The following is a 22,572-nucleotide window of genomic DNA, read 5'->3' as shown; positions in this document are numbered from 1 at the left end:
TCTGGTCCCCCATCCCTGTCCCTCCAGGTCTCCCTTCCCTCACTGCTCCACTCTGCCCATTACAGCCTTGCTCAGAAACCTGGCTGTGATTTTCCTGTGATTTCTCCCCTTTGGTCTGAGGCAGGCAAGGGGGGGATTCAGCCCCCCACACAAAGCACCACAGTCCAAGCCAAGGCCCGAGCACCAGACAGATGACAGAGATGGGTCCAGAAACCCCAGAGAAAATAATTTGCATCATGAAGAGATCGCTCCAGCAGCCCCCTGGGGATGCACCGTGCCCCCCAGCCATGCACTAAGCCCCCAACAATCTCACTGCCAAAAAAATCACCCATCTTTGTTCTCAGGCTTCCCACCGAACCCATCAGACTGCTCGGAGCACAGGAACCTCCTGTCCTGACACAGCAGAGGCCACGCTGCCCCTTTTATGGGCAGAGTTCCTGCCCCCACACCAGGCAGACATAAGTGGAGCTGAACACCTTTTCCACCTCCCTCGGCCCCTTCACGTGTTTGTGCCGTTGCTTTAGCTGAGGAAAAAGTTTTCTGGGTGGTGGGGGAGCTCTGGAGACAGAGGGCCCAGCCTGGGGAGCGTGTGTGTGTGCACCTCACCCGAGGGGTCCGGCAAAGGAGAGGGGCCCGATCCGGCAGCGCCAGGCTGGACCCGATGGAGTGCACAGCACCGGCACCAAGGCCCTCCCGGAGGAGATTTGGGGTTTCTTACATGCCGTAAGCCGATTGCAGAGGTGTGGTAACTGGATTAGGTGAGAGGCTGAGTGCTGTGGACCTGGCAGAGCTGCTCTGCCCGGGTGAGGCTGGCAGGATTTGCAGAGCCGGCTTTTCAACTGATTTTCTTCCTTTTAAGCCTTCGGAAAGGTGGAGCTGAGGGAGGGACGGGGGCTCTACCTTCTCCTCGCCCCCTTCCTCCTTCCTCTGCCCCCCCTTGCAAAATACCTGCAGGGCACCCCAGCAGCAGCAGAGTCACGTCCCCACGCAGGACACCCCTGCCCTGGGTGACACGGCACCGCCTCGGGTGGCAGCACGGTGACCCCGAGCCGATAATCCCCGCGGGCAGCAGGCACCGGGTGACAGCCCAGCGCTTAATGCAAGGTGACCACTGCAGGGCACGGCCCGGGGGGAGGAGGGCACGGCCTCAGCATCCCCTCCCCAGCTAGGGAGCTACCCAAACCCCCCAGCCCAGCCCAAAGGGGACACGGATGGGGGATGGCAGTGATCCCACCCTCCCGGGATGCGGGGGAGTGGTGCGGCACAGACGTCCCCCACCTCCTCCTGCTGTCCCCAGCCCACCACCGGTGCCACCTGCGAACTGCACGGCAGTTTTGCCGGTGTCACGCTTCATCCATCTCTGCCGCGGCTCTTCCCGGCCTCGGGGCAAGGGGGGAGGGCTTGAGGCACCGGGAGATGTTCCCAGCGGCAAAACCCAGGCAGAGAGCAGGAGCACCGAACCCGATCGGGGTGGTCCTGGCGTGGTACGTGGCCAGATCTGCTGTGACACGGCCAGCACGAAGCACGACCCACCCCCTTGTATCCAAGAAGGGTTGGCACTGCCCACCCGGGCCGTAGCACCCCCCAGGACAGACAGATGGACTGACGGACACCCTCCCCCTCCCCAGGCCGGCGGGACACTCAGACCGCACTGCCATCTCCTCTTCCTCCTCCCGCATCTGTCTCCAGGCCTATCCTTATTTATTTATTTGTTAATTAACTGCTGTTTCCATAACAAACGCTCCAGCTTCTCCCAGCCTCCAACAGCCCTGGGGCTGGATTGTTAACTAGGATTTTAATTTGTTAATTAAAAGCAGGATGGCTCCATAACAAGCTCCTTTTCCGCAGCCGGGCTCTCGGAGGGCTCAGCGGGCCATCGGCTGAGCCAGCAGCCTCACCACGCCTGGCTGAGCCCCCCCAGGGACAGGGGACACGGGGAGGGGTGACCGGAGCCCCCCCTCTCCCCCAGGACGAGGGGTGTTTTGCAGAAAAGGACACGGAGCTCAGCAGCACCGCGGCGCCTGCTCCGGTCTTCTCCCAGCAGCGATGCTGGAGATGAATCCACCTCCCTTTGCGGCCTCATCCTGGCAATCCCATCCATCCGAGGGTCCCAGACGTTGAGGCTGACCCCTGACCTCTGCCCATTAAGCATCATCCCTTCTCAGCTCCAATACTTTTGCCCAGGGAGCCCACCTCCAGCCCCGGTGGCACCAGGAACCCAGCCCGGTGCCAAGGGGCCAGGTAAGGCTGGAGCTGCTCCCAGAGCCAAGGGAGAGCCGCCAGCCCTGGCCCGGGAACAGCATCTCATTCAGCCCCGAGGCACAGGGAACAGAACGGGGCTGTGTGCCGGCCCGTCCCTGCCTGCCCTGCCTGCCCAACCCCGCTGCCCGCCCCTGCGGCTGGAAAAAAAAACATTTCCCTTTGCGGGAACCCCGCAGACACGGAGCGTTGTGTGTTCCCAGCCCGAGGGGGCCCGACAAGCAGAGCTTTGTGTTGCCAAGCATCCTGCAGCCCCTATGGACCCCTCCATGCCTGGCTCCGAGCACAAGACCGCAGCTCCAAACGTGTCCCCGTGCCCACAGATCCCAGCACGGGGTGGGGGGGACATTAAACACGTGGATCTGTGGGACCCCCAGCAAAGGGGCCACGAGATGCACCCGGGGAGGGACCTGGAGCACTGGGGTGTTCCCGTCCCCATCACAGCCAGACATCACAGTGACACCAAGCGTGTCCCCAGGCTGGACACAGCCTCGTCCCCAGCCGGGGATGTTTAATGAGCTCCAGGCTCCGGCTGAAACTCCCTCCCCAGCAAACTCCCGGTGATGCCACGAATCCTCCCGACCCCGCGATTCCGCAGCTCCACCGAATCTGGGTCAGTGCTGTGAGTCACCCCCAGCCACCCCCACCGCCCCCCCGCCCCGAGGAGTGACTCAATGCCACCAGGGCTCTGCCAGAGAGGGGCTGGATCCTGACGCCAGTTTTCCCAGGAAAGACTCCAAAACTGTGAGGAGGGGAAGGACAGACAGACATCACCTCCAGACCCGGCACAGCCACCAGCAAGACACTCTCCAAGGAGGAGAACACACATCCCCCTCCCCACAGCCTCAGAGGGGTGTGGGGGACCCTTCCCAGCCCCTGCCCCAAAGGCTTAGCAGCCAGGATTGGACATTCTTCATGAGGAACCAGTCCACACCCCACTGCAGAGCAAGGTGGGGATCCTGACAGCCCTGGCACCCCACCCTCAGGGTGGTCCCACACTGGGTGGGATGGATGGCACATGAGACCAGCTCCAGGCTCCAGCGTATCCTTCAGATATTCCTGGATGCCAACCACAGCCAAGGAGGTCTGAGAAAACAAAGCCACCAGCAGAGCCCTGAGAGCACCTGGAACATCATTGCTGCAAGGGGCATCCATCTCCCAGCCTCAGTGTCCCCAGGCTCCTGCCACCCCCTGCATCCCCCAGCCCCACAGGATGCTGAGCATGGCCCTCAGCCTGCAACCACCCTTCCAGACAGACAGACAGACAGACTGACAGCTGCTTTCCAGGCTGCCTGCAAGAATCTCAACCAGGCAGCACATCCCAACTGAAAAAATACGGCGGGGAAAGAAAAACAGCAGAGAGAAACCACAAGAAAAACCCCACTCAGCCTTTCCCATGGCGCTGACGCAATTAAGTCGCCAGCCCTGAGGGATGGAAAACACTTCCTCAGCTCCCTGCCCCCCGTGCCTTGTGGGACAAAGGTGCTGGTGGCCACAGTCCCCCTCCCCATTACACAGCCCTGAGCCTTGCCAATTTAGTGGGGTGTTGCCCAGACATCCTTTTTCCAAAGTATTAATTAGTCATTGCATTGCTCACTTGAAACACAAATAGCTGCAGCATGACAGCAAACAGGAGTTTTCCTAGGGGAAAACAAACAAACAAACAAACAAACAAAAAAAGCACCATTTCCAAAGCTTCTCCTTCCCACACACCCCTGTTTGCAGATGGGGAACAGGAATAACTCCCAGCCTGGCAATCACCCCCTCACCCCATCCATCCATCCATCCACCACAGCCCTGAATTTCCAGGCTAGGAAAGCAAACTCCGGTCATTGCACTTCTTTACACACTTGTGGCTTTCTCAGCCAGAGGGGCTTTTCCAGCCAACCCTGTGATGCCTGGCCAGCGATTCCAGTGGGGAAGGCAGCACTGCTGCCCAGCCTGACGTGAAGCTTCTGGGGAGAAGCCAAGCGAGCAAAGCTCCAGCATCGCCCCAGGTGAAGCGCTCCGGTAGCTCGCTGGCCCCGCTCCCGCCTTGTTTCCACCCTCCTCTGCACAGCTCCGCTGCCCTCCCAGCCCTTCTTTCCACCGTGCAGGCGAGGAAAATGAAGCGAACGGGGAGATGGAGGCACCCATCACCTCCATCCCCTGGCACCCCCTGCGTGCAGGCAGGGACTGGGTGCTCAGCGCTTGCCGGTGCTCAGCCGGAGGAGAGGGCTTCTCCCAACGGCAGAGCTCTGAATTAAACACACCACCCTAATGAGTTGATTTTATTAGTTTGCGAATGCATCGAGAACTCATTATCAAAATAAACATCAATTCACTCCACCAAGCACACACGCACACCCCCCGCCAGCACCGCAGCTGGGGCCGCACACGGCTCCCGCCCCGAGACACACCATGGGACCCCTCTGCACCCCCTCCCCAGCACCCACAGGGGGTGACAGGCAAAGCCCCTCACCCCGTGAAGCTTTGCTTCTCCATTTCATCTGTGCCAGGGACCCCCTTGGCGCTACTGTGGGGCAAGAAGCCCTCATCCTGCCCCAAGGGCTTCAGCCCTCTGAAGCCCGTCCTGCACCCAGGGCTGGAGCATTGGGGGCTTGACAGACCCCCCAGGGACAGCCAGGGCAGGAGGCCCCGCTGTCTGGCCTCGGGGAGCCGGCACTGAGCCCCTCTCCACACACCCAGGCGTGCAGCAGGGGCACAGCAGGGGCATTGTCCGGCCCGGCTGGACGCGCTCCCTTTGGGAACAGCAGCTAATCCCATTTCATCCCCCTTCACGGCCATCAGCTGTTTTTCAGGCATGCAGGAGGCGGCCGCTGAAACCCGAGCTATTGTGTCCGCTGTGCCCCAGCCCCCTCCACCCACCCACCCATCCATCCATCCATCCATCCATCCACCCATCTATGTCACGCTGGGCCAGGCACCAGCAGCACATCCCCACCCCAGCACCATTCCCAGCCAGATCTTGGTGAAATGCCCAGAGATGGGGATGCCAGAGCTATGCAGGACCCACTCCCCTCCACCTGCCCCCAAGCTCCCACTCAGACCCCGTGGAGAAAGGGAAGCACTGAGCATCCCACTGTGCTGAGATCCATGGGATCCAGCTGAGCCCCAGGGACAGCCCAGCACTCGATGCCTCCCAGAAGGGCAATGAGTAAAGAACATAAATGACCCCATAAAACTCGAGTTAGTGCCCTAGATTCAAGCTGGTTCCCTCACCCAGCAGCTGCAGATGAGCCCAGATCTGGCCCCAAGGAGCACAGCAGGGACATTCCAGGCAGGATGGGGACAGAGGGACAGGCTCTTCCAACCATCCTGGTAAGCACACCCCAGCCCTGCTGATATGGGAGCAAACAGGTTCCCAGCCCTGCTTTCCTAGGGCAATGGGCCTCCAGGACAAGCAATCCACACACCCAGGAGCAGGCACACATCCTGATCAATGTAGGGAACCTACAAACAGTGGATCCTACAAATAGGGATCCTTTACCAGCTTGTTGTGAGCCACAAACACAACCATGCTGCTGAGGGCTGGGGGCTTCTCCACACACCCCGGGTCTCCCATGGACTGGGATCACCTGCTGGCCTCAGGGGACAGCCAGAGTCACCCTCCATGCCACACAAGAGAAAAAAGGGACACTTCTCCTTGCAGGCCAGGGGTGCAGGCACCCCAACACCTGCCAGCTTCACACACAGCCCCCAGTATCCTGGAGAAACCCCTCCGGAGACCACCAGCCACTTCCAAACCAAATCCACATCCCACTCCTCACCCCGGCACCGCTGCTGCCCGGGGCTGAAGGTTACCCACGGAGGCTCTCAGGCTGTCATCTCACCCAGCAGTGCAAAAACCAATTAGCTAAAATTAGCTCAGCGGTTTCTTTCTGCTAATGGTCAAACTCATCAAGGCTTCCCTCCACCGGGGGCCTCGGCACCTCCGCGTGGGCTGCAGGAGATGGATGAGAGATGACGGAGCTGCTGGGCGCCAGGACACCAGCCAGCACCGCATCCCCATCCCCTCCACACCTCTGCTCCGTGCCTCAGTTTCCCCCCAGCTGCCCCGGGGGTTCCCGGCAGGCTCGGGGGGAGCTGCCATGCCCCGAGGCGGATGATGATGGAGATGATGACTGCTGGTGAGGAGGGGAGGGAGGGAGGGAGGGTGGCTTCAGCACTGGGGGCCCCGGCATTCCTGAAATTGCCCCCGGGCTGTCCCTGCTGCCGGCCGGGATGCCCAGCTGCTGCCTGGTCCTGGTGCCCGTGGTGGCTGCCGGCCAGGAGGTGACACTGATACAGGCGGGGAGATGACAATCCGGAGCAGCTGCCGGTCCCGGCGTCCCCGGGGCTGCTGTAGAGCCCCCCGCACCCCAATTCTCCATTCCCGGGGGGGAGGAGGGAAGGGCGGGGGGCGCAGCCTCCCCAGCAGAGCAGGGAGACAAAGGGGGCCGGGGGACCAGCTGCAGCCCGGGAACGTCCCCTGCCCCCGGCCCCGCTCCCAGGGATCAGGTTACCCAGTTCCCAGGCAACCCGAGCCCGGCACGGCTCCGCAGGCAGAGGCATTCCTGCACCCCGCGGGGCTGGGGGCAAGGGGAGGGGGCTTCCGAGAGGGCCCCCGGCCCCCCCACCGAGCTCAGGCGGGGGGTCGGCGACAGGCAGGGGGGGAGGAGGAAGGTGAAACATCGCTAAGAGCGGGATGTACCCCCAGAGCATCTCTGGGAGCAGGACACGTGCTGCCAACCCATCCCCAGCCCCACAGAGGACACGCAGGGCTGTGCCCATACCCACGGCATCACCAGCCTGGACAGGGTGTGTGGGATGCCAAGGCAGGGAGCTGCTGCCTGCACATTCCTGCCGGCTGGCAGGGGAAAAGGGTGTCAGGAATGCTCCTCAAGTCCAGATCTCATCCATCTATCTCCCCGGGTGGCTCTAGGGATGCAGAGGGTGGGAACCCCGAATCAGAGCAGCAGCAGGGGTGAGGGAGGTTCCTGGCATCACCTCCACATCTCCATTCCCTCCGAGAGACCCTGGCACCCTGTCCCCTCCAGCAGCTCCATGCCATGCTCTCCTGCACAGAAGAGTGATATCCCATCCCTCAGGAGCTCCCAGGACATTCCCTTTACCCCCAGCACCCACCACCCTGAGTCAGCCCGGCCACACGAGGCTGCTGGAGCCCTCTGGGTGCTTTGGAAGATCCAGGTCCAGTGTCACACACAGAAGCAGCGTGGCACCAGCACAGCCACCAGCACCTCTGCATCACCCTGTGCCCACACACCAGCCCCAGCAAGACCCCGGGCACTGTGGGGGCTGTGATCACCCTTCATTAGCACGATCACATCACCACTGACAGCAGCATATTTATTACTGGCCTGGCACTGACCATTTCTCACCCAGCCACACGCAGCTTGCTAACAAGCTGGGGGAGGTAATGAGGGTTTAGAGGCCACGGCACACACACCCCAGCTGGGACCCAGCACCCCAGCCTGAGCAGGGCCTTATTTACCCCAGGCAAGAACCTGCAATTGTGCCAGAAAAACACAATGCTGCAGCCCCAAACAGTTTGTGTAGGGCCTACAGTAATGTGTGGGGTAGCTGGAGCACATCCTGAGGCAGGAACCAGCCACACTGGGGTATCCAGGCAAGGGGCTGGGGTCAAGGACACGTAAAGACCTGCAAAAGCAGATTCAGGGTCACTCCTCATCACACACCACCCCCGGGGCCAGCCAGCTGCCCTCCTCCCAGGTTTAATTATCAGCATCTTCCCAGGTTCACAAGCAACCTGCATCCTCCCTCCTTCCCTCTCTCCTCCAGCTCCTTCATTTGCTCCCGCTGAGCAGAAATGTCACTGCAGCCTATTTCCCAGTGCTAAGGGATGAGCAGCACTTGATGCTGCCACCCTGGATGGCCCTGCTGGGCAGAAACCACCTGGCTGGCCCCAGCTCGCTGACACCTGCCCAGAAGTGCTGGGGACAACCCAGCAGCCCTCCCTGTCCTCCCCCTGGGAGCTGGTTCCCATGGGCACCATCACAACGTGCCCTGCTGTGGCTTCAGCAAGGAGTGCTGCCACCCCAAACCTCTGGGGACCAGCCAGGGCACCCAGCACAGCACGGGGGTACAGGGACAAGGGCTGCTCAGCATCAGAACGTGTCCCCCACTTCCCCTTACGGTTATCAGGTCATCAAAATTTCATCGCTGTGCCTGGTCACTAATGGCTTCACAAGAAACATCAAATTTTAATCTTCCTCTACCCTAAAAGCCACTTTTCCTTCCTGAGCTGGAGCTTTGCACGAGGCCACGGGCCAGCACGCCAGCCACGCTCACAGGGAACGGGGAGCTGGGGCAGGGGACACCCACACTCAGCCTCCCCTTCCCCACAGCCACCAGCAGCACCCTGCAGAGCAGTCCTGGCCTGAGCCTGGCACCAGCATCACATCCCGGCAAGGAGCAGGGGCTCAGCCCCCTCCTGCTCGGCCCCACGCATGTGGACGTGCCCAGGCACCAGGCCTGGGTGCCAGAAGGTGCTGGAACCCCCCTGCTCCAGCCCCTAATAAGCCTCTTTGGTGGAAGCTGCCCATCTCAGGCCCCTGCCCCAAATCCCGTCTGGAACCTTAAGCCTCCCAAATCCCTCCTGGGACTGGCCACAGCCTCCTCAATCCCATTAGAGGTGCTGGGCCAGCACGGGGGGAAACCACATCCCTGGGGGTCCCGACTGACAAAAAGTAAAGAGGAGCAGCTTGGACTCCCCGCTCAGAAACCTCAGTCGGTCCATCCCCGGCTCCCAGGGAGCCTTTTATTCCTTTTATTGTCTTAAGAAGCTAAAGGCACCTTTAGGCGTGGGCTGCCCGTGCCCCCCCAGCTGGAGCACAGCCCCCCCGATGTGGCAGCGGCACAGGTCGCACTGCGACACAGCTCCTGTCCGGGCGGTGCTGAGGGATTATCCTCCCACCAGCATTCGGCTCCGGGTCATTAGCGCAAGGCCCCTAATCGATAAGTTATTTTTTTTGCCGTGGGTAATTAATAATTACACAGCCCATGCTGGACTGTAATTAAACTTCCATCCCCTCCTCTCCCGGGCAGCGCGGGGACCTTTTGTTTTCCCCACTGCAGGTATTAAAGTGTTTCAGCCCGGGGAGCCCCCCCCCGCCCCGGAGGTCTCACACCTCCCCTCCTCCTCCTCCTTCTCTTCCCCTTCTCTATTGATCCCATATTCTTTGGCTCCCGGAATCAATAGCAGCGGAACAAAGCAGCGTGGCCCAAAGTGGCAGCAGGCAGGGAGGTGACCCTGCTGGTTTGTGTCCCCGGTGCTGGCCAAGGCAGAGGACACGGGCACACGCCAAGCTTTAGCAATGCCTCCTCCCCTCCCGTGGGCAGCCACGCTTGCCCGTGGCTACCGCCTGCCACGCAGCGCCAGGGCCAGCCCCGAGCAATGTCACAGACACCCGTGAGGACGTGACACGGGCCACAGGGAGCTGAAGCAGCAAAGCTCTGCTCCTGCACCAGGAGAGGGGAGCAAAGCCCCTTCTCCACCCTTCGGGGGAGGCTGAGCCACAGCCAGCCCCACATCTCCCACCCCACAGCGAGGCCCCGGAGTCCCACGGACAACTGGAAGGAGAGTGGGTTCCACCGGAGCCCGTCCCGCAGGCGGGGAACAAACGGACCACGGGGGACCCGCCGGGAGGAGACGCCAGCCCGGAGAAGAGAAACTCGGCAAGGGAGTGAATCAATCAAAGAGACCTTCACAGCTCCCCACACAGGGCCTGCCCGGATAATATACTGCCGCTTTAGATGTTATGTTCTGAACTTAATTACGGAGAAATTATAGCAGCGCTGGGGGAGGCTCAGGGGGACCAGGAGGACGGGAGCGCACAGGGACTTCTGGCTCCGTTTGCTGCCGCAAACAAGGGCAAGAAATGTCACGGGTGAGGACCCCGGCGCTGCGCCCCGCTGCGTGTGTGCTGCCCCCTCCCCATTTCACAGCCTGGATCCGCTCGGTCCAAGCAGCGGGGACGGAGGCGGCTGCGCGGCAGCTCTGCCAGCCAGGAGCCTCCTCTGCAGCCCTGCCTGGAGCCTCGCTGCTGGGGAGGGACCCCAGGGCCCCCCTGGCACCTCTGAACCCCGTCGCACCCCCGGGGGCCGCAAACTATTTCTCCATCCTTCTTGGGTAGAGGAGCAGCTAAAAACAAACCGTACGGTACCGGAGGCGCGGAGGAGAGGAGCAGGGAGGGCCCGCTGGGTGCACAGGGAGCCCCGGGCACCCACGGGGGCTCAGGGCTGAAGACCCCCTCCAGCCCCAGCATCCTGCCCGGTCTGACCCAGCACCTGGAGGGCGATGGGGGAGACCCCAGGGCAAAAGCTGTTCCCTGGGAGCTCCTCAAACTTGCGCCCCAGGTCTTGCGGTGCAGGGGGATCCGCCCGGAGGGGGGTGAAATGGGCGCCTTCAACCCCGCCAATTCCAGGGAATGCTCAGCCTCCCCAGAGTGGTTCAGGGCAGTCTTTATCCCATGCTCAGACCAGTATTTCCCCCCCGCCCCAGCCCCAGGGCAGTTGCGGGGCATGGAGAAGAAGGCAGAGGTAAGCTGTGCTCCTTGTCCCCGCCTAACCCTCCAGGACACCCCCTGCCTGCGACACAGGGTGACCCAGGACCCCAGCTCCGGAGCGGCTTGACCACCATCCGTGCTGTTTGTGTCCCCCCCTTGGCAGGGGCGCCGGGGACGCCTCGGTACCGACCGCCCAGCTAGCACAAAGCTTCCCCGGCCCGGGAGGGTAGGGGTTCAGCTAAAGGGACACCCCCCCCCCCCAACCCGCCGCGGTCCATCTCCACAATCTAAGTCGGAGCTGGAGGGTGCCTCCCCCCCCCCCAGTCCCCTTACCTTGGGCACCGGCTCCCGGGGGGCCGGGCAGGGCGAGCACCGCGAAGACCAGCAGCCCCCAGCTCCTGAGCCGAGCCATGGCACCACCGAGACGAGGACGAGAGGGGCAACTTCCCCGACTTTATAATCCGGGCGGATGCGGCGAGAGTCCCCGCTGGCGTCCTGCGGGATCCGACGCAGGGACCCCCGCAGCAGCGTTGCTCGGAGGAAGGCAAAGACGATGGGGTGGAAGGCTTGTCGCGGGGTAGGGGGGTCCGCAGGCAGGTCCCCACCATGTGCAACTTCCTAAAGGACGTGTGGAGCAGGAACCCCCCCAATCCAGAGCGGGGCCGGCAGCCGAGCCCCTCCCCAAGCGTTGCGCCCCGCGTCAGGGAAGGGGACGGGAAGGGCAGGGCTGAGCCCCCCCGGCCCCTCCTGCCCGCCCGGGCACCATGGGGGCCGGATCCCCGCTGCTCCCAGAACCGAGCGCCCCGCAGCCGCTGAAAAGTTTGGGTTCCGGGGGCAGGGGCCAGCAGGGTGCCCCTCCCCAGAGCTCAGCTCCTGCCTGGGGACATCCCCGGATCGGCGGCTCGGGAGGTTTTTTCCCCCTTTACACCCCGGCACCGGCGGGGAACGGGGGAAAGCGCGGCGGCGGCGCTGAGCGGTGCGGGGTCCCGCCGGGTGCCGCGGGTGATGCGCGGCGGGCGGGCTGGAGGCGCCGCGCCGACCCCTCTCGGAGCTCTGGCCGCTTGCTCTGCTCCTCCTGCACGGCGCGGCGGCGGAGTGAGCTGCAGCGGCGAGGTTCGGCGGCACCGGGGGCAGCCCGAGCCGGGGAGGCGGGGAGACGGCGCGGCTCCGAGCGCTACCCAGTGGCTGCGCACGGAGCCGCGGGGGGAGCGGGCGCGTCCCCTCGGCCGCCCCCGGAACGTGCGGGTCCGTCCCCCGCTCCCCGCGCTGTGGGAGCTGTAGGTCCCCTCTGCAGCTTTCACTTCTCCAAGAGGCTGGAGCCGCCCCCCGCCCCACGCTGCTCCCAGCCCCTCCGGCAGCAGTCAGAGCATCGGCGCTCTGTCGCCGGAAAGGGGACGCAGCGTGTCCCTGAGGCAGCTCCAGAGCAGAGCTCAACTCACTGCCGCAAGATCATCAAAGCAAATATTTTGGGGCTCTCAAAAAATGAAAGCCCTAGCCCCTAGCCTCAGACGTGAGCCAACGGCACCTCCCAGATAATGAATGATACCACTGCTTCAGGCCCGATCCTGCAGTTCCTCAAGGCCAGATCTCCCAGCGGGATCAGGCTGTTACCACACGTCCTTCAGAGATGTCTGTGTTCCGTGCCAGTGCAGAGCCTCGCGTTTGGTGAGGAAGAACAGCTCAGTTACGGCTGCTACCGAGCATTAGCACCCAAGGACCTGCACCATCTGCACAGAAGGAAATATCCAGCTGAATGCTGGATCAGACTCCTGAGCACACACACGCTGCCTCTGAGCCAAGGAACCTACAAGGATCCGGGTGAAACGAAAGCGTGAGCGGCTTATCCTGAAGCCAGGCCCAGCACCACCAGGTCAAACCAGGGCAGGGACAGAGGGATCATTCTCCAGGAGCCTCAGTACAACCGTGTGCATTAATGCCCTGGCACCGGTGTGCATTTCCACTACATTATGTGTGTAAATCATGCAGAGTCCTCGGGGGGACAATGCCTGTGCTCACACCGCCTCTTTGAAGAGCTACTGCCAAATTTCCCATCGACCTCTTGAAGAGAGACTGAACAATAACCCAGCACTTGCCCACCCCGGCATTAATCAGCTCCGTGGCTGGCATTCTCAACAGAGATGACGGGGATCGATGCTGTGGGAGGCTGCAATCCTGGCTCGCCCCTCGAGGAGGTGTTTCCCAGTACGGGCTGGAACAAGCAGAGGCAGAGAGGTTGCTCTGCCAGGGGGTGAGCTCAGCCCACGAGGGGGGCTTGGGCCTCGCTCCCCAGGTGCTGACACGCTTGCTCCGGCGGGGAGCAGCCGTGAGAAAGCTCAGCACAATCCCAAGCCCCAGCGGGATCTCAGCTTTGATCCGTAAAGAACAGGAATTCCTGTCTTCAGGGCCATAAATTCAGTGCCTGCCCCTGGTGCCTGTGCTGATTTACAGTTATTACAATTAATCTTGCCGAGGTGTGAGCCGCTCATTACCCACTTGTGCAGGTACCTGGCTCCCCACAGTCACCCAGGCAGCCTGGTTGAGTTTTGATCTCAGAGCAACGCTCCCACCAGAGCAGGTCCTCCCTCCCAGCTCCACTCATTCCATAACCACCTCTCCCCTGCCCAAATCCATCCAGGCAGGAACAAGCTCCAGCACGCAACAACAGATACAGGTGGAAAACCCAAGAGATGCCCTGCACAGTGTTGGCACATCCCAGGGATCAGGGAGCAGCAGGTCCTGGTGGCACCCTGGCATGTCCTCAGGGTCACCAGGTGATGCCCAGCTGGGAGGCTGTGGGCCCCACAGGCTATTGGGTCACCCCTGCCCCATGTCTCCATCTCCCATGAGTTTTGGCCCCATCCTCCAGCAGCCTCCCATAGTTTATGGTGAATCCCTGCTCTGAGCTGTGGTTTGGGGCAGCATCGCTGGCAACGACACCAAGAATCACGACACACAAAGAGCAGCTGCAAGCTGTGCTGCACGACTCTCACCTCTCCCAGACTCTTCTGGGAGATGCTTTGAAGATGCTGCAGGTCTCCAAGTGCACATCAGGGTTGAGTTGAGGCTTTTGAGCTCTCCTCTGCCTCCCCCAGTGCGGGGGTCTCAGACCCCAAAACAGCAGCAGCTCATCCTCTGGCTGCTGCTGGAGACCTCAGCTAATGAGGGGTTGGCCTTGCAGAGCTGCCAGCCAGGCCCCGTGGGCAGCAGAAATCCACTTCAGGCCTATTTGTAGATGTGAAAGCTGTTATTTTGCCTCTTGCTTGAAGAGGGCACATCAAAGTCAAACCCAAAAATACGTCGCTGGGCTCGAATTAAAAACTCTTGTCTGAAACCAAGGCAAGTTCCAAAAAAAGATCAAGGCCGTATTTGAAATGTAAAAGTCTCTGCTGGGATGTCAGGCGCTTTGGGGACAGAGCTATCCAAAGGCTACAGGACAACAGCCAAGAGCTTCCTTCAGCCACCCTCAGCATCCCTCATCTTCCTCAGCTGAGGCCCTGGCCCTTTCTCAGCAGCAGCAGCCCTGGTCCCTGAGCACCAGAGCAGCATCCCATGGGGAGCATCGTGCCCCCTCTGAGCTCCCTGGAATGGGAAGTGGAAGGAGAGACAAGGCTGGAAGTGTTGCCCGGGGCTGAGAGGCTCCAGGAGCTCACTCATTTTCTGCTGTGGATGGGGGAGAGGAGGCAGATGTAAGCAGAGGCTGTCAGCACCAGCATGGAGCAGAAAGAACTGGGATAAGGGAGGCTCTGCAGCCTTGCAGAGGTCTAACAAGCTCCCACAGCCAGAAGCTGCAGCCAGACCTCCCCAGACTGACAATAAGGACACAGTGGGGATCGTTACCTGGATGCAGCAAGGCTCCCCAATACTTATTTTTTCATATAATTAAGATTGAAAGGGCATTTTAATTTCTCCAGAAGCACCTGCTCTCCAGGAGGAGCTGATGCAAGGTAGTGGTGGAGGCCACAAGCAACCCCTGTGACCTATGAACTCCTCTCCTTAAACCTGGGTTTAGGACAGATCCCTTCTCCCCAGGAGAACTGTGGGATGGGATGGACACCCTTGGGCTGTGGGGATCTTCTTCTACCACAGTCACAAAGCTGAGTTTGGCTTTTTCTGCTGGTTGGAAAGAGCCAAGAAGAGCCCTGGGTGTGGGCCAGAGGGAAAGCTGGATCTGCTCTGCTCTGCAACGAGTTCAGAGCTGACCCCAGACCCCCAGGACCACCAGCACAGAAACAGCCTCTCAGCAGCAGACATCCCAGCTGATTATGTTTTTTTCATCAGATTAGAAATTTAAACTAAGGCTCTGGCTTGTTTTCACATGATTTCTTAACATTTAAAGGCCAAAGTCCTGAGCACTTGCCCAGACCAGCAGCTGGGGACCAGCCGGGTTTGCAAGGCACAGGGTCCCAGACTCTCACTTAATCAAACTTCCAGGAGTTGGGGTTTTCATGGGTTGGACACCCCCCCAAAGAGGCCAGGGATGAGACAGGAGCACCAGGAGCCCCCCAGTTCTGCTCCCCTTCCCCAGAGCACTCACACTGAGCCCCTCTCTGACCCCCAGCTCCCCACAGTATTTGCTGCTCAGAGAAGGGGGGTTTTGCTGGGCACCCCAGACCCAAAAGCCAAGGGAGCTCAGTTTGAGGAGCACCCATCTCACAGCCCCCTCCTCCTTCACAGTCACTGCACTGAAACACACACACACACTGCACCCATGGCAGCCCCAGCACCCACACCCCATGGCTCAGGGTGCCCAGAAAACCAGCAGAGCCCAAATTCCCCCTTACCTGTCCCTAGCAGGCATTGCTCCTGGCTCCTCCCTCCCGGAAGGGGGCAGCTCCAGCACCTCCTTGCCACGGCATCCCCAAACTCTCCAGGATCTTAGAGAAGACACAAAACCCCCCAGCTCTGCCAGCTCAGGCTTATTTATCCCCTCTTCATTAAGCCAATGGTTTTAATCCACCTCCCAGTTAATCCCCTTCAGGTGTGGGGGGAGTGACTGCAGCCCCCCAGCTTCCCAGCTGTTAGGGGAGGAGGGGGCAGCCCCAGCTCAAAGCAGGGCAGGACCTGCAGCACCCACCGGTCCCTGATGGGACATCCTTAGGAAGCTGCAGGGAAAGCCCCAAAGTCACAGCTGCTCCCCTGGGCCCCCAGGAGGGGGGCAGAGGCCACCCCCACATCCTCACCCCACACACCCCAGCCTCTCCATACCCCCTTGGGGGTCTCCATCATCCCTGGGACAGTGTTCCAGCACCAGGGGGGGGCTTCAGGTGCTGTGCTGATTTCCAGCACGACAGGACTGGGTGATAAATAATGGATAATAATAGGGGAAATAGTAAATAATATATTTACAGATGTGCATAATGAATAGCACTGAGGTGGGGCTGCTCAGGAAACTGCAGAGCTGACTGCAGTACTGAGCCAGCAAAGGGGAGTGGGAGCCAGTGGGGAAGGGGCTGGGGGGTTCTGTGGGGCTCCCGTTCCTGTCCCTACACACACATCAGCCACTCACTGCCCAGCCTGAGTTCCCACAAAGCTTCAGGGACATTTTAGGGAGGTGCAGTCACCAGCCCCTCAACCAACCCCGAGAGCAGCAGCAAAACCTCCCGGTGAAGCACTGTCTGCTGGGAGGCAAAAATTAGTGTTGGGGTTGGCGTGGAGGGCGAGGGGTTCCACAGCACCCTGAGGGTCACAGCTGTGCCCTCAGCATGGCTGCACCCCCAGCATCTCCCCACTTTGCCCTGGGGAGGCTGAGGAGTGTGCAGATGCTGAGAAATGGATCCTGTGTGGTTCCTGCTGAGTAATTCCAGTCAATAAGGAGCTGAGGATGGGACTGACTCCCAACCATCACCCCATGGGGCAAGGGGGTGGCTGCGTGGGAGCTGCTGACTCATGGAAAACAAGGGGATACTGCTGGGGGGCAGGACAGGGCAGCTCTTCCCACCTCATGGGACACAACAGAACGTTCCCAGCCCAGCCCTGCGGGCAAAGCACCCCTTGTGCCTCAGTTTCCCCAGGGCTGGCAGCTCTCAGCTGGGTGATGTCCCACAGCTGTGTGCTGGGGAGCTGGGGACCGCTGTGGGATCACCTGGAGCCCTTGACAAGTGGTTTGTGCCACCACCAGGCTGGCCGGGAGCGAAGTGGGGACAGATCCATCTTCTGCCTGCCAGATAAACCCGCTACATTTCAGATAATTCCAGACAGTAAATTTTTCGAGTCCCTATAAGCTAAAATCAATATTGGCACAACTGTGCGTCATTAAAAACTAAATGAACATGACAAAGCCAAACTGCTGCCTATTAAACAAATGAGTTTTCTATCCACACAGGCACAGCAGGTTATTAAATTCTTTATTACAGGAGCTTTGCTTTTTATAAAAAAGGGGGTGGGGACACGTCACCCCACGAGGTGCACTGCTGGGTGGAGCTGGTGTGTGCCTGCCCTTCCCGTGACACTGGGGACACACCGGGCTGGGAGAGGAGCAGGATGTGGGGCAGCTTTCCCCAAAGAAGGAAAAGCCTTGGTGGCCTTCAGGCCTTGGGGAAAGGCTGAGGGGGAGCAGTGTGGTCCCAGGGCAGGGGGTGAGCTCCCTCCTTTGCTCTTGGAAGCCAGAGGCCTGGGGGGAAGGTGGCATCGTGGCTTTTCAGCCCAAATCTCAGAAGTCCTGAGAATGCCCTCTGTCCCACACAGAGGAGCAGACTCTGCTGGGCACCTTCATCAGCCCTGGTCACTGCCTGGTGTCACAGGTGCCCCCATCAGACACGCTCTGCCAGCCCCCCCTGCCTGTCCCTGCCTGATAATTTCAGTGTCCTGATTGTGTCCAAGTCCTCAGCACACACCGGGTGTATAAATATTAATAACTGGAGGATGAGTGCTGGGGAGGGGAGCAGTGTGGGGAGAAGGGGCTGGGCCTCCCCCCCTTCACCTCCCACCCCTGCTGGAGCCGGGAGCTGAGCTGGGAAGTGCTGGGAAAGGTCAGTGTGCTCAGGCAGGGAGAGGAGAGCCCAGGGGCAGCTGCTGGCTGAGCAGCTCTGACAAGGGCAAGGGGCTCCAGGGATGCTGGGGAAGGTTTTCCCATCACCTTCCTCCAGGACAGACTCACACCACCCCCATCCCCCATCACAGACACGGGGCCAGCACCCCCTGCACGGTCCCCGTGGGCTGTGCCGAGCTTCTGGGCGTGGGTGATGCTCCTGCACAGCCCCCGGCTGTCCCCTCCCTGGGGACAGGCACTGCAAGGACATCGAAGGTCTGGATCATGTCCAGAGAAGGACAGCAGAGCTCGGGAAAGGTCTGGAGCACAAGGAGAAGGGTCTGGAGAACATGGAGGAGGGTTTGGAGAACTTCTGAGGAGCTGCTGAGGGAGCTTGGGGTGGGTGTTGAGTCTGGGGCAAAGGAATCTGAGAGAAGGTTGGAGCCAGGGGGGATTGGGCTCTGCTCCCAGGGAACAATTGATAGGATGAGAGGAAAAGGCATCAAATTGCCCAGGGGAGGTTTGGAGATTAGAAGAAACTTCTTCACTGACAGGGTTATCCAAAGCCACATCCCACACCTGGAGCATCTCAGGGGGGGAATCTGGAGAGAAGCTCCAGCCCCAGGGGTGCTGGGTACAGCAGAGGAGTGGATCCCATCCCTGCTGAGCAGAGGAACAGATCCCATCCCTGCTGAGCAGAGGAACAGATCCCATCCCTGCTGAGCAGGGGCAGTGCAGGACAGGAGGGGTGGGAGCTGCTGCGGGAAGTTTTATGGGGCCTGAATCAATCAGTGGGATTCCCATAAAAGTCAGTGGGTATAAATGGTCTCCACAGAGAGGTTTTGACATCCAATTGTCTTTTCCATTTTGGCTGTCATAAAGCCACACACCCCCATACACACTGCCAGAGGGAATCTGCACGCTCAGAGCTGCCAGCGTGGGGCCACACGTGCAGCAAAGCTCTACACACGTGTGCAGGGACATGGAGGGGCTCTGGACGTGTGTGTTACACACAGAAGAGACCCTATTCCTTCCAATGAACCAGGGAGCTATTTACCTGACAGCCCATTTCAGGGGTTGGGTGACAGAGGATGGATTTGTGAGGCTGTTTTATAGATATCAAACCTCACGTAAAGAAAAGAAAATTAAATACCTGCAAGGATCTCTCCCTCCTCCTCAGCCAGCTCTGCCTGTGGCAATCTCAGCTACAGGATTAGCTGCAAACTCAGATCAGCAAATGGGTTGTACATCATCTGGGCAGGAATTGTTTGCTGGGCTCAGATACTTGAGCTCCTGGGGATGGGAGATGGAGAGAGATCACATCCCGGTGGTCCCAGGTGCAGGGCAGGGGGCTGGGGACAGGGATGGGGGGCAGGAGCAGGGGCAGGTGTTTCTCCTGCATCACAGAATTGCTTCTGGATAAACAATTATGGATAATTTCCCTCTGCCCATCTGGTGCATGGGAAGAGGTGTGCAGGAAGGAGAGCACCTGGTTCCAGTGCCCTCCCTTCCATCTTGGGCTGCAGCCCATTGGGAAATGAGAGCTGAAGAAGATGGAGAGGCTGGGGGGAGGAGAGGGGGCTGCATGGTGCAGCTCCAAGGGGACACAGAATGGGACAGGAGGGGACCAGGAACTGCAGGGTCCCCTGGACATCTCAGCTGCACCCATCCTCCACATCGTGGTCCATGCTGGAGAGACAGCGTCCCTGGGGCCCCACACCAGAGACACGGCCTCCCTGGGGTCCCACACTAGAGAAGTGACATCTCTGGGGTGCTACATTGGAGATGCAGCTTCCCTCCGGCCCCACATCAGACACTTGGCACCCCTGGGGTCTCACACTGGAGAAGTGACATCCCTGGGGTCCCAATCCAGAGACATGAGGGCTCCCCAGGCAGCCACTGGCAGCCAAGCTGCTGCCTTCCTGCAGAAGCCATCTCATGTGAGCTCAGAGCCGTGGCGAGGGGGGATTTATCACTTCCCTGGGTGCCAGATCCCCTCTGCAGATAGGCTGGTTTATGCAAACAGATGCCAGGCTCTGTCACTCGCTTATTTCTCTCTCCTCGACTCGCAGCTCATCATCAGTTACAGCAGTGACCAGTCACCTAAATCACCCAGCTTTGCTCTCGCTCTGGTTCCTGCTTCCATTTTTCTTCTCTCCAAGCAGCCACTCGCTGGGGACAGTGGGGGGGGGGGGGAAGGGGGCTGGGACTGAGGGGCTCCGAGGCAGCTCCTAATCCACGGGGCACTTTGGCCCTGCAAAGGGGCCCCCAAAAAAACCCACCCCCTGGCACTAATCCTTGCACCAGAAAGCACCGGCTTCACGTTCTGCAGACAGCTGTATCTGCAGTCCTGGCTGTTCCTCTGAAGAAGAGCCCTGAGGATTAGCAGGAGCTCGTCCATCACCGTGGCTCCCCGGCTTGGCACGGGCTGTGGCACAGCTGCCCATTGCCAGGAGCTGCATCTCCAGCAAACAGGCACTGCCTTCAGGCTGCCAGCAGGGCCCGGGGCTTGGGCTGGCTGAGAGCCACCAGGGCAGTGGCACTGGGAGCTCCACGGCCACCAACAACCGTCTGCTTTGGCACCAGAGCCCCGAATGAAGTCACATCAGGGTCCTGTGATGTGCTGGGAAGGGCAGGGGCACCCTCTGGGGTGGGATGCTGTGCTGGGCTCCCGGTGCCACTCCACATGTCCACACCACACTGGGGTTTGCTTCCTTGAGTGACTGCTCCAGCTCAGGACACTGCTGTCCCCCGGGACCCCCACGCCAGGGAGCTGGAGGAGAGGGGAGGGACAGAGGGACCACAGGCTGTGCAGGACACGAGCATCCCGGCTCCAGCCAAGGCTCTCTCCGGCTGGCAGCCAGGGGAGGCTGGAGGGAACAAACGTGTCACCTCGCAGCATATGCCAGCTCGGGGCCCGCAGTCCCCCGGCAGCACGGAGAGCAGCCGGGCGTGCACCGAGAGCTGGCTGCCACCCCTGTCACCTCTGCCAGCCCTGCCAGCCCCTGCCAGCCCTGCCAGCCCCTGCCTGCCTTCACATGCTCTCGTCCCCTGCCAGGTTTCATCACTGCCGGCTGCCTGGGATGAGGGATGAGCACTGATCCGCGGCGCTGGGCTCAGCTCTGGGCTTCTGCAGCCAAGGACGTGAGTCCCTGAGTCCCCCAGGGGAGGCAGAGCCCAGATTTGGGTCTCCGTAGCCACTGTGACCCCTAAAGGGAGGAACAGACCCATCCGGGCCCCAGACGGCTGCTGGAGAACCCAGCAGAGGCAGCAAGGAGGGGGCTCCTGTGACATCAAACACTGGCACCACCAGGGCTGGCTCAGCCATCCAGCTGAGCAGGATCAGGCCCCGTGCTGCGTTCAGCAATTTCAGGGAGCACCGGGGGGCTCGCAGGGCTGCAAACCCCCGCCGAGTCCATTTGCACCTCCCGAGCCGGGCTCTTCCAGCCCAGCCGAGGTGTGAATGAACCCTCCAGCTTCCCAGCTACGTGCCGGTGCTGCCCTAGCGCTGCCCCTCCTCACCCCCCCATCAGCTCCTGCCGACCCCCACCCTGCCCGTCCCCCTCCCCCATGGGGAGCTCTCATCCCGGCTGTGGTCCCCTGTATCCCAAGGGGCACCCCAGGACACCCCTCGGCACCCCCCCACTGAAGCCCGGGGCTGTTGCTGGCCCCGGCTCCCCGGCGGGTACCAGTAACGAGTTGCTGTTAAATAATTGAATTCCTCAAATCGTTCCCTTTTCCCTGTGGTTTCCGTACACGGTTGTCACGGTGCCATTAGGCAGACGCTTTGCTCGCACTTCATTTATTCATAGGCTCAGGCAGCGGCGGTGACAGAGGGGCTGAGCACAACCCCTGCCACGGGACACGGCTGTCCCCAGCCCTCCCGGCTCTGACGGTGGCACCGGGACAGTGCCAGCGCCGGGGTGAGCGTGCATCTCCGTCTCATCGCATGCTCCCCCGTGTTGGGGGACAGACGGGGACACACCGCTGCACCCTGGTGTCCCCCGGGCCCCTTTGGGTCCCGTCAGGGTCCATCCGGACCATGCTTGGTGCCACCACCGCCGTTGGAGGGGACGTGGCTGGCCGTGCACAGGCCAGCAGGCACTTGCAGGGGTGCTGCTCGGTTAATTGCAGTAATTAGCCCATAATGAAGCCATTATTTGAGGACGTGGTGCCACATGTTCCTGCAGGGGACGAGGACAGGAGGGACACAACCTGGAGGATGGAGGAGGGCAGCGGGCAGGGGCGGTGTGCTGAGCCGGGGGGACGGAGCCCCACGGTGGGATCCCCATCCCGAGGGAGACACTGGATCCCCACGGAGGGATGCCAGCACGGAAGGATGGATGGAGCCAAGCCCCAGCGTGCGGGAGGCTGCGGTGATGGGCGCCATGCGGACATGTGGCTCCAGAGCCGTGTGCCGGCGCCGGGCGAGGGGCTGCAGCCAGCTGGCTGCTCCTCGGGCTGGCTCAGAGCCGGGGCTGCCTTGGCCGGGGCTGAGTTAACTCCCTCTGCATGGAGAGGAGCCAGGATCGAGGGGAAGAGGCATCAGCGGCCTCCCCGGGGCCATGGGGGCACCTCCCGGGGGCGTCCCCCACAGCAAGCCTCGCGGTGCTGAAGCCACCAGGGCGTCCCCTCCCTGTAGGGGTCCCCGGAGTACTGGGGGCCCAGCGGGAGGTGTGGGATCTCCCTTGGGGGCTGCAGCCCCCCAGCCTCCCCACTTACACCCTCCCCAGCAGCCAGCAGCTTGGATTTCCCGGTTTTCCCCTCAGTGCCCATACAGCTGGAGAAATAAGGTTTGTCCCAGCTCTGGCGAGGGAC

The 22,572-nt window shown here is 61.1% G+C and overlaps 1 protein-coding gene across 3 annotated transcripts in view; it reads right to left on the bottom strand.

Annotated features, from left to right (window-relative positions):
* Positions 1-12,515, bottom strand: part of SDK2 (sidekick cell adhesion molecule 2) — a 44,050-nt gene extending 31,535 nt beyond the window's left edge. For 2 of the 3 annotated variants that reach the window (XM_071764064.1, XM_071764066.1), the window contains exon 1: positions 11,121-12,514. In XM_071764064.1, coding sequence (XP_071620165.1) covers positions 11,121-11,199 — 79 coding nt within the window. In that variant the 5' untranslated portion in view covers positions 11,200-12,514. Of the gene's footprint in view, positions 1-11,120 lie in introns of all 3 variants that reach the window. The other variant, XM_071764067.1, reaches the window with a different exon arrangement.
* Positions 12,516-22,572: the final 10,057 nt, after the last annotated feature.

Source organism: Heliangelus exortis, chromosome 20 (assembly GCF_036169615.1).
Source record: "Heliangelus exortis chromosome 20, bHelExo1.hap1, whole genome shotgun sequence".
Classification (NCBI taxonomy): domain Eukaryota; kingdom Metazoa; phylum Chordata; class Aves; order Apodiformes; family Trochilidae; genus Heliangelus; species Heliangelus exortis.
This window is presented reverse-complemented; position numbering and strand designations above follow the sequence as displayed.